Raw genomic sequence first — 13,784 nt, 5'->3', positions numbered from 1 at the left:
GTTTGTTGGGGCTGTTGCACAGTTGGCTCTCCCCTTGCGCCTCTGTCTTTTTTCCTGCCAACTACTAAGTCTCTTCGACTCGCCTTATTATGTACCACTCCCAAATAAGGGAGTTCCTGACATGTTGAAAGAAAGCTCCAGAAATGACTCCATATTATTTCCATCATCTATTGAATTCTACCTTTGGGCAGGTCCTATTCAAGTTTCCCACTTAGTAGGAAAGATTATCTGAGGTAGTTTCCCATTGTCTTTCAAATGGTTCCCATCTTAGGTGTACCTTCTCTTAAATAGTCTGTAACTATGGCTACAGGGCCCCACCAGCCCTTTGTGTTAAGGCATTAGGGAAGGCATGGCAGACATCTATTAGACTCAAGTACTGGACTTCAATCCAGTGTTCTCGTCTCTGTTGTCTGGAGTGGGATTTGAATCCAACCCTCCTGGCTCAGACACAAGAATACCACAAGTGAGCCAATGGCCAGTCCACCAGGACATGAGGAGCTCAGTGGGTTTCATCCCAGTATTTGGAAACTATATTCTAATCTCCACTTTCTGTGGCTGTCTAAAGTGGGACTTGAACCCTCCATCTTCTGACGCAGAGCTAGGAATGCCACCACTAAGCCAAGGGCTCACTCAGAAAAATACAGAAATAGTTTAATGATATTGTTTCTGTGTATGCACACAATATTTTGACCTTTCATTTTAAATTTAAATTTCACCCTCCAATAAAGAATTCTCAAACCGGGTAAGTAATATAAAAACTGGGTACAGAAGAGAAGAAACAATCACAGAATTTGCAGTCAACAATGTATATTTTCTTTTTCCTGATTCAAGAAAAAAAAAGACTTGCATTTACATGGCATCCCAAAGTGCTTTACAGCCAATGAAGTACTTTTGAAATGTAGTCACTGTTGTAATGTAGCAAATGACCTTGCAGGATGAAAGGCAAAGGCCCTAAGAGTATCTCCTGTGGCACATTCACATACAAACGCGAAAAAATTACACCTGAAATTCCTTCTTTTCCTATTTTAACAAAGGCGTAAACTTGTTCACTAAATGGATGGTTGATGGATCCAAGTTTGCAAATCATACTGCAGACAAATGGGAAATAGTCATTTAGAACAGTTTTATTAAACAGCTAAAATAAAAAGTAAATGATGGTGAAAGAAGATCATTTGTAACATAAGAATAGGAGTAGGCCACAAGTAGGCTTGATTTGGTTCTGCCATTCAATTAGAACATAGCTGATATGTACCTTAACTCAATATTCCTTAATACCCTGGCCTAACGAAAATCTATCAAGCTCAGTTTTGAAGTTTTCAATTGGCATAGCTTCAACAGTTTTTTTGGCAAAACAGTTCCTGATTTTCACTGCCCTGTTTGTGAAGAATTGCTTCCGGTCATCACCCCTGAACACCTAGCTCTAATTTTAAGGATATACCCCTTGATCTGGACTACCCTACTGGAGGAAATGGATTCTCTCTATCTACCCCATCAAATCCTTTGATCATCCAAGATATTTATGGGATATTAATGTTCTGTGTCATCTGCATGTTATTTTATTGGTTTCGTCAAATTCTATCTATTTCAGGACATTGGAGTCTCTTGCATTCCAAAAATCTTAGTTGAAAATGGTCATTCTTTTGGTTTAATTCATAGTGAACTGCTCTGAATTACTGTTTAATTCCATACATGGTATCCTTGTTTGTTTTCAGTGTTTGTTTTCTTTTCTTGTGCATTGCCAAACATGACACATCATATCACCCTTTAAAATGTTTAATATTTCATGACTGATCCTATACGTTTTTGGTTGGCATGGAGTTACTGAAACTTGTTTCAACACATGCGCCAGTTACCTCGGCGGGGCTTTTGGCAATTGTCTATCGTGACCTCGGTGCAAAACCCAGATAAATAATGCTTAGATCATGGGGCAGAATTGGGTGGAGTAAGCATCACATGGCATGCCCAATTAGTTAGGTTTTTCCCCCTCATACATCTTTTCAAAATGTTTTTTATGCTTCACATTGCTGGAAGTGTGAGCTGATAGCGTGATGAGAACATGGGACATCTGGGATCTTGGTGAATGACGGGTCTTATCTCCTGAACCAATGAGATTTAAGGATTGAGAAAAAAAAGAGGAATGATGGAGACAGAGTTAGATTGAGTTAGTGTCAAATCTGATAAAGAGTGGGAAAAAAGATTGCATTAAGACAAAGATAAAACAGAGACAGAACAGAAAAGTTTGTTTTTCATTTTAAAAACCTCTAAGAATAACTTACTACCTTCCAGAATGAGACTCCACATTTGAATTATACCCTTTCTGGGTTGGAGAGGTCGAATGGTATTGCAGGAACAGAAATCTTCTGATTAAAAGTGGCCTTACATTGGTATGTGCCAACTCTAACTTTCTGCAGTGAGCTTAATTGGTAATTAATGTGCAAATGCAGCGACTTCTTGAAACTCAAGGGGCGGTTGACAGGGAGTTGCCATTTTTGCAAAGTTAATGTGGAGTGGCACAGCTTGCCCAGTAATCTGTGGTGATTCACAACTCATAGGGTATCTCTTCCTCATAACAAATTGCTGACATATTTACACACAAATAAGGATCAGCACATTAAACTCGCGATTATTTTGTCAGCGAATTCTGGTCTATTATTTCTCCAGAGTTTCCCAGGACCGTAAGTCAATCTTACGACAATTGTAGAAAACCACACAGAAATTCAATTCCATAATCTTGCATGCTGTATGAGCTATCCTTTTACCAGCCTCGCCTTTTAAGTGAATCGGATTAAGTATATGATTAATTTTACGGATACACGGATATATATTTGCAACACAGTTACTGTAATAACCATTAGCCACCAGGAGTTGTAGTAGCAGAGTGGCGTTGGGGACATAAGATGGCCAGTAGGTCTTTAGTCTTTGATAAGCCACTGTATGGTACAATTTATGACATGGGTCACCACCTCCTTCACTGTGTGATCAGCAAGCAAATGGTGAAAATCAGGAGAGGCAATGGAGAAGACAAGCATAGTGTATGTTTCTCACTATGCTCTCAAATACATCTTCATCATGAAAGATCTACAATTCAAATATATAAAGATCAGTACTTCAGCAAACTACAACACAATATTTCAGATGATGACTATTTTCAAGTTTGTTTATTAATAAATTTAAATTAACTATGCAACCTCAACTGTTTTCCCCCTCCTCCCAAAAGCATTCATTTATTGCATGGGTACCAGGCCACGGGTGTTGCTCATCCAACAAGAACTCGTCCAAGTAACCATTATTCTCATAAACCTAGAGAGTGAGTCTTGACAGGCTATTCCACCGCAGGAGCCATCATAACCAAACACAATCCTGTTCATGTGCACATGGACTTTTAGGAGATGTTACTGGATAGTGGTCAGAAACATGAATCCTAGTTAATTTTCCACTCACTAACCCAAGTGCTAAGAGGATAAAATCAGCAAATTCCTACCTATCCGAATATACTCACTGAACCATCAGGGGAGCAGGATTATGGTTTTCACAGACTAAACAAGAGAGTTGTGGCCAGCTTGGAGTTTCAGGGCCAATCTGAGTGCAAACTGGGGTCAAGCAAAGCTGTGTCATTGCACCAATGCTCTTTTCCTTCTTCCTTGCCGCAAACACTGCACCTCATCTTTTTTTTAAAAATAACTTTATTAAAATCAAATAAACAAAAATGCTCAAATCAAAATCCTCATCTTCTTGAAGCTCCCTGCCAGAGTAGATTTACTCTACAGGATGAGCGGCAAACTATTTAACCTAGGTCGCCTCCAGTCCAGAATCAAGGCCACTCCAACCTCTTGTCATTGAGCTGCAGTACGCTGACGATGCATGCGTATGTGCACACTCAGCTGAGCTTCAAACCCTCTTCGATGCATTCACAGAGGCGTATGAAAGAATGGGCCTTAAGCTAAACATCCGGAAGACAAAGGTCCTCTACCAGCCTGTTCCCACAGTGCAACACTGGCTCCTGACTATCAAGATCCACGGCGAACCATTGGACAATGTGGATCACTTCCCATACCTTGGGAGCCTCCTCTCAGAAAGGGCAGACATTGACAAAGAAACTCAGCATCGCCTCCAGTGTGCCAGCGCAGCCTTCGGTCATCTGAGGAAAAGAATGTTTGATGACAAAGACCTCAAACCTGGCACCAAGCTCATGGTCTACAGAGCCCCAGTGTTACCTGCCCTTGCGTATGCGTCGGAAACATGGACACTGTACAGCAGACATCTCAAAACCATGGAGAGATATCACCAGCGGTGCCTCCACATGGTCCTGCAAATTCAGTGTCAGGACAGGTGCTCCAATAACAGTGTCCTCTCTCAGGGCAACATTCCCAGTATTGAGACACTGGTCATGGCTAGTCAGCTACGTTGGGCGGGCCACATCGTGTGCATGCCTGACACAAGATTCCCAAAACAAGCTTTCTACTCTGAGCTCTGTCACGGCAAGAGGCTACCAGGAGGGCAGAGGAAATGCTATAAAGATGTCCTTAAAGTCTCCCTGAAAAAATGTGACATCTCCACTGATTCATGGGAATCTCTTGCCCGAGACCGCCCAAAATGAAGAAGCATCCGCGACGGTGCCAACCAGTTTGAACAACGTCGACATGCCCAGGCAGTGACCAAGTGTAAACAGCAGAAAGAGCTTTCTGAGTTTCGAGCATCCCATTCACTCACCTCACCAAACACCACCTGCCCCAGCTGTGATAAGAGTGTGCGGATCCAGAATTGGACAATTCAGTCACCTAAGGACCCACAACCCTGGAGTGGAAGAAAGTCATCCTTGTTCCTGAGGGACTGCTTAAGAAGGAGTTTTGTTTCATGTGGTTGCACAAAACGGGCACACTGTGCCCGATTTTCAGTTCTATTGCAGTCAATGGAAATAAATGAGGCGCTGCATACAATGGGTGGCCGATCCAATATTGCCCGCTTTGCGCTACCATCCCAAACTAACTTCTACCCTTAAATATTTAGAGATTCCGCGGATCATCTGCCAAAATGAACCCCCGCGGAAATACAACCCGTTTTCTCAAGTCTGTCTAGCATCCCAGCTTGGAATTGACAGAAGCTGCATGTTCATGGTGCCATGAGGGATAAGCAGCGGTGTCAGGTTCAGTTTCCAGTCTGTGCTGAGCCAGCCAGCTAGGAATTGGATCCCACAATCGGCCATCCAGAGATTAAGGAGGGGAAAGATCAGTTGGGTCTCCTGTCCCTGACCACTACACTGAGTCCTGTTGGTAAGTGCATATATGGATGTTGGGTGAAGTCAGGATCAGGCTCACCCAAGACAAGCCCATGGTCAAGTATCCTGCCAACACTGTGGAATTCTGCCAAAGTATAAATCAATGCCTCCAGGAGAGACAGGGAAATAAAAACCTGAGATTATAAAATACTAATTAAATAAATTCAGTGCTGATAGGGTGCCTGGCAATACAGAATTAAATTATTCCCTGTACTGCGATCACAGTCTGTCATAGCAACAGTGCTTTCAGAACCATGACTGCATTTTCATCAGTACCCTATACTCAGTACACATTTTAACAGCAATACAGTAATTTCAGTTCCATAAGTGAAATTGCTGAGTTTTGAGATTCAAAATCAGGATGTGGCCCTTAATATTAAATGGTTGGATGCATAGTTAATTATATCCTAATGCAAAATTGCAATTGTTTGGAGCTTCTGCTCTTGTCCATTAAACAGGTATGTTTATACTGTAAATTTGTTTGTTCTGCAAATGCCATTTGAGTCAAATGAGTGGATAGAAAGGAATAAACTTAATTTTTGGATTATAATAGCCAGAGGTCAAGATATGACTTTCATCCATCTGCCTGTAAATTGAATCAACTATTCTTGCTGTGATTCATTAGGGAGTTATAGGCATAGATGAATACCAGGAGCTACAGTCTGTTACCTTCTGTCTCTTTAGATGACACTGATTGGTTTGGGAAGCTTTCATGCACTCAAACCTCAGATGTCTCAGGGCACAGGAACACTTTGTTCGAGCCATTTCAAGACACACAAAATTATATTGCACCGGAACATTAATGCTTTGAAAGATGTTATCATTTTTATGTCTTTATTCTGCTACAAATATGAAGTCCTCAGCTTAATGGAGAATTCAGATTTTCAAAAATACTTGAGAGATTTTATTTATTTCATTTCTTTAATTGGTCTTATTCAATGCTCATGTTTAGTTGCTTTATGTCCTTAGTGGTTCCTCATTGGTAGCGGTTCAATTTGCTTTTCTTGAATTTGATTCATGTTTTCTAGCTCTTCAGTTGTGGTTTGATGTTATTTTAGGAATAGAAAATTCCAGTCCATCAGGTGCAGGCCTGATCTAAAATTTGCAAAAAGAAAAGTGTGACAGCTATAGCAAGATATCTGAAGTGTGTTGGATAAAAGGTGCTCCACCCAAAATGTTTTACTTTTGTATAAGGCAAATTGAACTCAACCAATGAAAGACAGAAGTGGGAAATCAATTACATTTCTCTAAATCTTTACTGAAAATCCTTTTCAACCACCATGTTCATTTATAATATATACACATATTATTGCTCTCTTGTACTATTATTCCTAGGAGAAAATTAAAATTAATAATACATTGTTTATTTCCAGCAATTATGTGTCATTCATTCTCATCATCTCCCTCCTTCTGTTTGTATTCCACCGTACGGGTTTCAGATATTTTCTCATTGTGGTGTCTTTCTATTTGTTTCAAATCTTGTCCTTGTTTGTTCTCCTTCCTTTTTGTAAGCCCTTCTTACATTGTATATCTCACAATCTGTCTGTATGACTGTTACATAAGACTAGATCACAAAAAAGGTGAAGATAAGGAAAGTCATCTGGTTCATTTTAGCTCATCTATCCAGAAAGACCCTACAGTTTTCCATCACTGCATTAAAATGGCTCTTCAATAAATACAGGATTTTGGTCTAGAGGCCTATTCTGTGTATTGATCACAATTTGTGTGAAGAACTAGCTGACATTAAAAGTTGTCTTTTAACAGTATGAACCAGATGTCCCCTTGTTCTACTCTCAGTTTAGCTCAAAGTACTTTTCTGAATCTGTCTTTATCATATCATTTCCAATCTTATATACCTCTAAAGCGAACCTTTTAGGTATCTCCTTTCAAGGACGAAAAGCCCACATTTGTCCAGTTTCTCCACATAACTCACTACTCTGTTGCTGGGGATTAATCTGAGAGATTCTCTCTGACCTAGATCTTCTTCCAGTTTTTCACCCATCCAACTTCCTTCAATCTCCAGGCTTATCTCATCAATGGGACGTACCTGCCACTCCTTTGATCCTCTTTAAACTCAATTCCTAGCCACTCAACTCCCCTCTGATCTCTTGCTAACATTATCAATGATTGACTTGTTTAGTTTTTTAGTTTAGAGATACAGCACTGAAACAGGCCCTTCGGCCCACCGAGTCTGTGCCGACCATCAACCACCCATTTACACTAATCCTACACTAATTCCATATTCCTACCACATCCCCACCTGTACCTATATATTTCCCTACCACCTACCTATACTAGGGGCAATTGCTAATGGCCAATTTACCTATCAACCTGCAAGTCTTTGGCATGTGGGAGGAAACCGGAGCACCCGGAGAAAACCCACGCAGACACAGGGAGAACTTGCAAACTCCACACAGGCAGTACCCAGAATTGAACCCGGGTCACTGGAGCTGTGAGGCTGCGGTGCTAACCACTGCGCCACTTTCCTCTTTTCCCTTAAAAATTGCCATCAGAAAAAAGAAAAATGCCCTCACTCCATCTTCTGCAATTACTGTCCCATCTCCAATTTTTTCCTGTCCAAGGTTCTCAAATTTGTGCACTTGCCAGATTCCATCCATCGTTCCCAAAGTTTCTCCAGTCTGCTTTCTGCCTTTCTCATAATACCAAAATGGGTCTACTTAAAAGTCAAAATAATATCCTCTGTGACTGTGATGGTAGCACATTATTCACCTCTTCCTTTCCGCTGCATTTGGTACAATTGACCACACCATCCTCGTTCCAATTCCACTTTTCTGCCATTCAGCTGTGTGGGGCTACCCCTTTGTAGTTGCATTCCTGCTTATTCCAGCACTGCCAACACCTTTCCAGAAATGGCTTCTCTTCCCTTCCCCACATCACCACCTGCTGAGCCACCCAGAGATTTATCCCTGGTAGCCTTCTGTTCTTATCCATATACTGCTCTTTACTGAAATACACAGACACAGAGTCAGCTCACATGTTCATGATGATGCCCAGTTCCACCTTGAAACTTTAAAACCACAGTTAAAGTATTGGGTGCAGTTTCTGGTACATCCATTGCAGAAAGGACTTGGAGAACAGACAACAAAGATTCACCAGCAATGATTATAGGATGGAAAACTATAATTATGAAAAGAGACTTAAAATCCAGAGATTACTTCTACCGGAGCAGAGAAGGCTAAGAGAAGATTGGATAGAAGTTTTTAAAATTATAAAAGATTTTAATCAATTGAATAGGGAAAGACTACTTCTTCTGGTTGGGGGATCAGTGACAAGGGGGTATCACTGGGAGAAATTTCTTTACACAGCATAAGAATGCTTTGCCAGAGGCAGGGACTATTGGATCTTTTCAGGGAAGTGATTAAGTATTTGAAACAGAGAAAGATAAAGCACCATGAAGCTAGAGCGGGGCAATGGGATTGCTTTTGAATTGCTTTAACAAGGACACAAGGCTGATAGGACTTCTTCTGTGCTGCAAACTTAATGATTTTTTTCTCTCCTCTTGGTGTCCCAAATGTGGTATCAGACTGCTTGCCTGGCATTGAGTTCTGGATTAGTCATAGCTTCATCCCGCTCAATATTGAGAATACAGAAGTCATTGTCTTTGGTATTTACCTCAGCGTCTGCTCCTTTACCACTGACTCCGTTGTCACCCGAGGCACTCTCAGACTGAATTAATCTATTGATGGCCCTGATGTTCAAGTCAACTCTGGATTGACCTTTAAACTTCACATCCTATCCATCAAGAATTGACTTAATTGCATGTCCACCCATCTCTCCCTCAGTCCCTCTGTTATGAAGCCTTTATGCTCATCTTTATCACTAACCTTGGCTACTCAAAAACTCTCCTTGCTGGCTTAACATCCGCCATAAACATTTAAGTTGTTCAAAGCTCTACCTCATGTATTCTATCCTACTTGGCTCATTACCCCCTCTCCTCATCGACATATATTAGCTTGCCATTCCTCCGTGGATTAAATGTAAAATCCCAGCCCTCATATACAAATTGTTCCAATCTTTCAGTCAACCTTCCTCATCACTCCCTTCCTAGATCAATTCTGTTTTCTCTAAATATATTTGCGAACCACCTTGGGATGTTCTTTACATTAAAGGTACTATAATACTGCAAGTTGACCTTTGGATCGGGTGCACCTGGAGTGTGACTTAATGTCTGGAACAGTAACTGTAGGAGTTGTCCTGTAGACAGAGGTGACCTACTCCTGGGGAATGATTTGGCCGCAGCGAAGATAGTAGCATCTCCAGTAGTCACAGGAAGACCAAGTGAAGTTAAAGAGACAGAGCAGTTGCAGGAAAAGTTTCCAGGAATTTTTCCTTCATGTGTAGTGACCTGAGCAATGGCTAAACATGTTCCATTGTCAGAGGTGAAATTGGCTCCACAGGCACTGAAACTTTCTTTGGGGATTTGGATAATCCAAAAGGAAATGTTCAATAAGTTTTCTCTGATCAAGGCTCAGCAAGCTGGTACAGAGTTAAATAAAGTGGCACAATCTGATGAGGAAGTGGAAACCTCCTCACAGACCAATGGATGAGGAATGGACGGTAGTTCACGAGATAGTGGTACTGCCCAAGTATCACTGGGAAATATTAAGGATAGCCCATGAAATTCCTATAGCGGGACATGTAGGGATCTCGAAAACCCAATCAAATATAAATGATCAGAATCCCATTTTTAATACAGTAGCCTTCCGGAACTCCCTTTGCCTCAGTTTCAGTTAAAACCGATTGTGCCACTTTATTTAACTCTGTACCAGCTTGCTGAGCCTTGATCAGAGAAGACCCAATCAAATATAAATCAACATTTTTACTGGCTGGGTCTTTTCAAGGACGTGGTGTAGTTTGATAAAATGTGCCGTACATGCCAGATTGTGGGAAAACCACAACCTGCCATAAAAATGGCACCTCTAATTCCCATACCAGTTTTTGGGGATTTTTTAGTAGGGTGTTGGTAGACTGTGTGAGACTTTTACCGAAAACAAAAGCGGGACACCAGTATATACTCATTATCATGGATATGGCTACTTGGTTCCCAGAGGCCATTCCCTTGAGAACAATTTGTGCTAAGGTAGTAGTACAGAAGTTAACCCAGTTCTTCACTCGATATGGATTACCAATTGAGATTTAGGTCGGATCAAGCTTTCAACTTCCTAAAATTTTTCAGGAAGTTATGGATATAACACAGTTAAAGTCTTCAGTATACCACGCAGACACAAGGTACTATCAGACCCTCAAATGGATGATCAGGGCATGCTACCATGAATATCCCCATGACTGGGATAAAGGGTTGAAATGTCTTTTGTTTGCCACCAGGGATTCACCTGATGAGTCTACCAGTTTTAGGTCTTTTGAATTAGTTTATGGACATGAGGTAAGAGGTCCTCTAAAACCAAAGAAAAGTTTTTAGAAGAGGGATGAATCTTCCATGTTAAATTATGTATCTGTGCTCTGGGAACAGTTCACGAGAGCCTGCAAGGTGGCTCAGGAATACCTGCAAGCTTCCCAAACAACCATGAATGAATGGACAGACAAGCATGCCAAGACCAGGAGATTTCAATCAGGGGATGAGGTGTTAGTATTAGTGCCTTTACAGGGTGAACCACTGAAAGCACAGCTCAGTAAACAATATAGAGTAGTCAAAAGGATTGGTAAGGTAAATTATTTGATTGACCCCCCCAGATCGCCAGAAAAAGAATCTGCTGTGTCACAGCAATATGTTGAAACAATATCATCGCCAGGAGCAGGATAAGCAAGCACGTATGTCAGGTAGTAGGGAGAGTGAAGGGTGAAAGGGATAGTGAGGATGAGGCAGAAAGAGGCCGAGACAATTTTCAAATTGAATCTCCTACTATCCGGTTAGCTAATACGGAGGTTGTGAAAGGTGCTGTATAAATTCAAGTCTTTCTTTCAGAAGGAGTTGCTTGCAAGATACTGAGCTATGGGCCTAAAGTAATGGTGCTTTTATTCTTCCGTATTTAGGATAAGATAATATGGAATGTGTTTCATGCATTAACACATCAAAGAGTTCAAATATCAACTCCAAAATGTGTTATTACCCGAGATGTGTTGCAGATTATATGTTTCTGTATAATATACAGAACTGAAGTTATTTCATACCTTTTTCTATGTTTATCTTTTTACCGGTTTCATTTCTTTTTTTGGTGCAGTGGAATAGAGAATGGTGTCATGGTGGACTGTGAATGATGGTTGGCTAGAAATTAATTCAGCCAGGTGATGCCAGGATATATGGCCTGGTATAGAGGAGAACTAGTTTCACTGCAACACAGATAAATGATAGACTAACAAGTTGACTGATTTCTTTTTAAACCAGTGCGGTACAAAGACTCAGTGATAAAGTATAAACTGTGTGAGGTTTTCAATCTTTTCACAGTTTAGAAAATTGATTTACTTAAGATACTTAAAAGACTATTGCTTGTGTACAATATATAGTAATTGCTAGATCCAATTAATTGATTGAAAAAAATGCAGTCTACTATTTAGTAGAGAAAAACCCTAGAATTTGAAAAGTAAGACTATTCATTAGTACTCATATTTACAGATCAGTAATAATTTATTACAAACTTGATATAAATTTTCAACACTAATTATCCAAAATACTGCATCTCTTGATGGTGCCAAAAGCATACGAACAACACACCATCAACAATACAATCATCAATTTTCTGATCTTGAGTAAAATGATAGCAAAATAAAATCTGTATTTAATAGTGGAACTAAACAGGCAGCTTTTCAACTACTGGCCTTCAATAAGAGAATGGATGTCTTGACAGAGAGACACAATGGCATCTGTTGGCTTCTTCTTTTGTTTTGCATTAGGGCTCTTGCCAAACCTTGGTGTTTCTTCAGAGGCCTCGGAGATCAATGTTACTTGAGACAGAAAGAGTTGAGGTTCCCTTGCTCCAAGCCACAAGTCCCACAGGTAACCAGACAACAGAAATAATGCAGCAGCTGTGAGAGAAGAGAAAACTAGATATTTTAAAAATGTTATACAGGCTAGTTAAATTTAAAACTGCAAGATACATTTTACAGGAGATAAATAACTTTTGGACCCTTTTTATTCTTTGTGGGTGTGCTATCTTCTTACAGGGATATGCAAACTTTCTCCCATCAAAGGCCCTAAACCCTCAAGCCATGGAATTTCTGCAGTGGGGAGTACATGTAGCCTGTCCCATCATCCACAGCAATGCTGATCATGTTCAAATCTCTCGTGGTCTTGCCCCTCTCTACTTCTGTTACTTCCTCCAGTCCTACAATCCTCCTACAACTCGACCTCCTGTGCGATTTCCTTCACCCCACCATTGGTGTGTGTGCCTTCAGCTGTCTAGGCCCTAAAGCTCTGGATTTCCCTCCCTAATCTTCGCTACCCTCCATCCTTAAGAAACTCCTTAAAACTTACTGCTTTGACCAGGTTTTTGTCACTTGCCTGAATGTCTCCTCCTTTGAGTCAATGTCAATCTATTTCTGATTACGCTCCTGCGAAGCTCTTCAAGATGTTGTACTATGTTAATGCACTATATAAATGCAAGTAGAAGTTGTTGTTATAAATGCCTGTCAGGCAGTGCTCGAGAGTGGCTCATCTGATTTATTTCCCTCACTGCCACGACTGGTCTTTGCTCAATGCAATACAGCTAAGATCAGGAATTTACTCTCTGGTGCTGCACATTACTGCTTCAATGCAGAAGGCCACACCACCCATCTGCTTAATTTTTAATTTGATAAAAATAAAAGAAATGTTATTTAAATTCATATGCAGTTTATTACTTCGGTCAAGCTCTGTTTATATAAAACCTGTCCATTTAAATGAAAAAAATCTGATGACTAATATAACAATGTGATAATTGAATTGACTGTTAAGAAACATCAATACCTGGTTAGTAAAGCACAGTAAATACTCTATATAATTCTGGCTTCAAAAGCCACAATTATTGCAAATTGTAACAGGAAGCATATTGAAGAGGTGACTAATTAAGGAAGCATGCCAGCAAAGACATATGAGAGGAAGTTACTGAAGTCTAAAATAGAAATGATTAGCCACAATTTAGGACTGTCTGTAAACATTTCTATCAGTGCTCCCGAAACTTTAAGGCATCATGTTTATTTTACTTAAAGGATTTAATTTCCTGTGATAGTAAACTGGCTAACATGTAAAATTCACTTGTGCACTATTTTAATGCAGTTATTAATTGACAAGTATATTACCAGAGAAAATGAAATCCCTAAGTTGGTAACAGTGTATTAAAATGCACTTTAAAATAAAGCAGATGCTATGATCTTTAGATCTCCTCAAATGGTACAATATTATTTTACAGCATGGGTCATCGTGGAACCTTTGTCATTTCATGCTAATTAGAATAAAGGCAGAAACAAAAAAGGAATCAAAACATGGAAATCAGTATACAGAGAATAAAAAAGGGGGCAAAAGATAAATGAGATGATGTAAAAGAAAGGATTCCAG

The 13,784-nt window shown here is 40.2% G+C and overlaps 1 protein-coding gene across 7 annotated transcripts in view; it reads right to left on the bottom strand.

Annotated features, from left to right (window-relative positions):
* Positions 1–880: 880 nt before the first annotated feature.
* The window catches only part of urb1 (URB1 ribosome biogenesis homolog), a 158,967-nt gene continuing 146,063 nt past the window's right edge, over positions 881–13,784 (bottom strand). For 6 of the 7 annotated variants that reach the window (XM_068041058.1, XM_068041061.1, XM_068041057.1 and 3 more), the window contains one exon: positions 881–12,277. In XM_068041058.1, coding sequence (XP_067897159.1) covers positions 12,063–12,277 — 215 coding nt within the window. In that variant the 3' untranslated portion in view covers positions 881–12,062. The remainder of the gene's footprint in view (positions 12,278–13,784) is intronic. The other variant, XR_010975862.1, reaches the window with a different exon arrangement.

Source organism: Heterodontus francisci, chromosome 10 (assembly GCF_036365525.1).
Source record: "Heterodontus francisci isolate sHetFra1 chromosome 10, sHetFra1.hap1, whole genome shotgun sequence".
Lineage (NCBI taxonomy): Eukaryota > Metazoa > Chordata > Chondrichthyes > Heterodontiformes > Heterodontidae > Heterodontus > Heterodontus francisci.
Note: the sequence above shows the minus strand (reverse complement) of the source record. Positions and strands in the feature narration are given on the sequence as shown.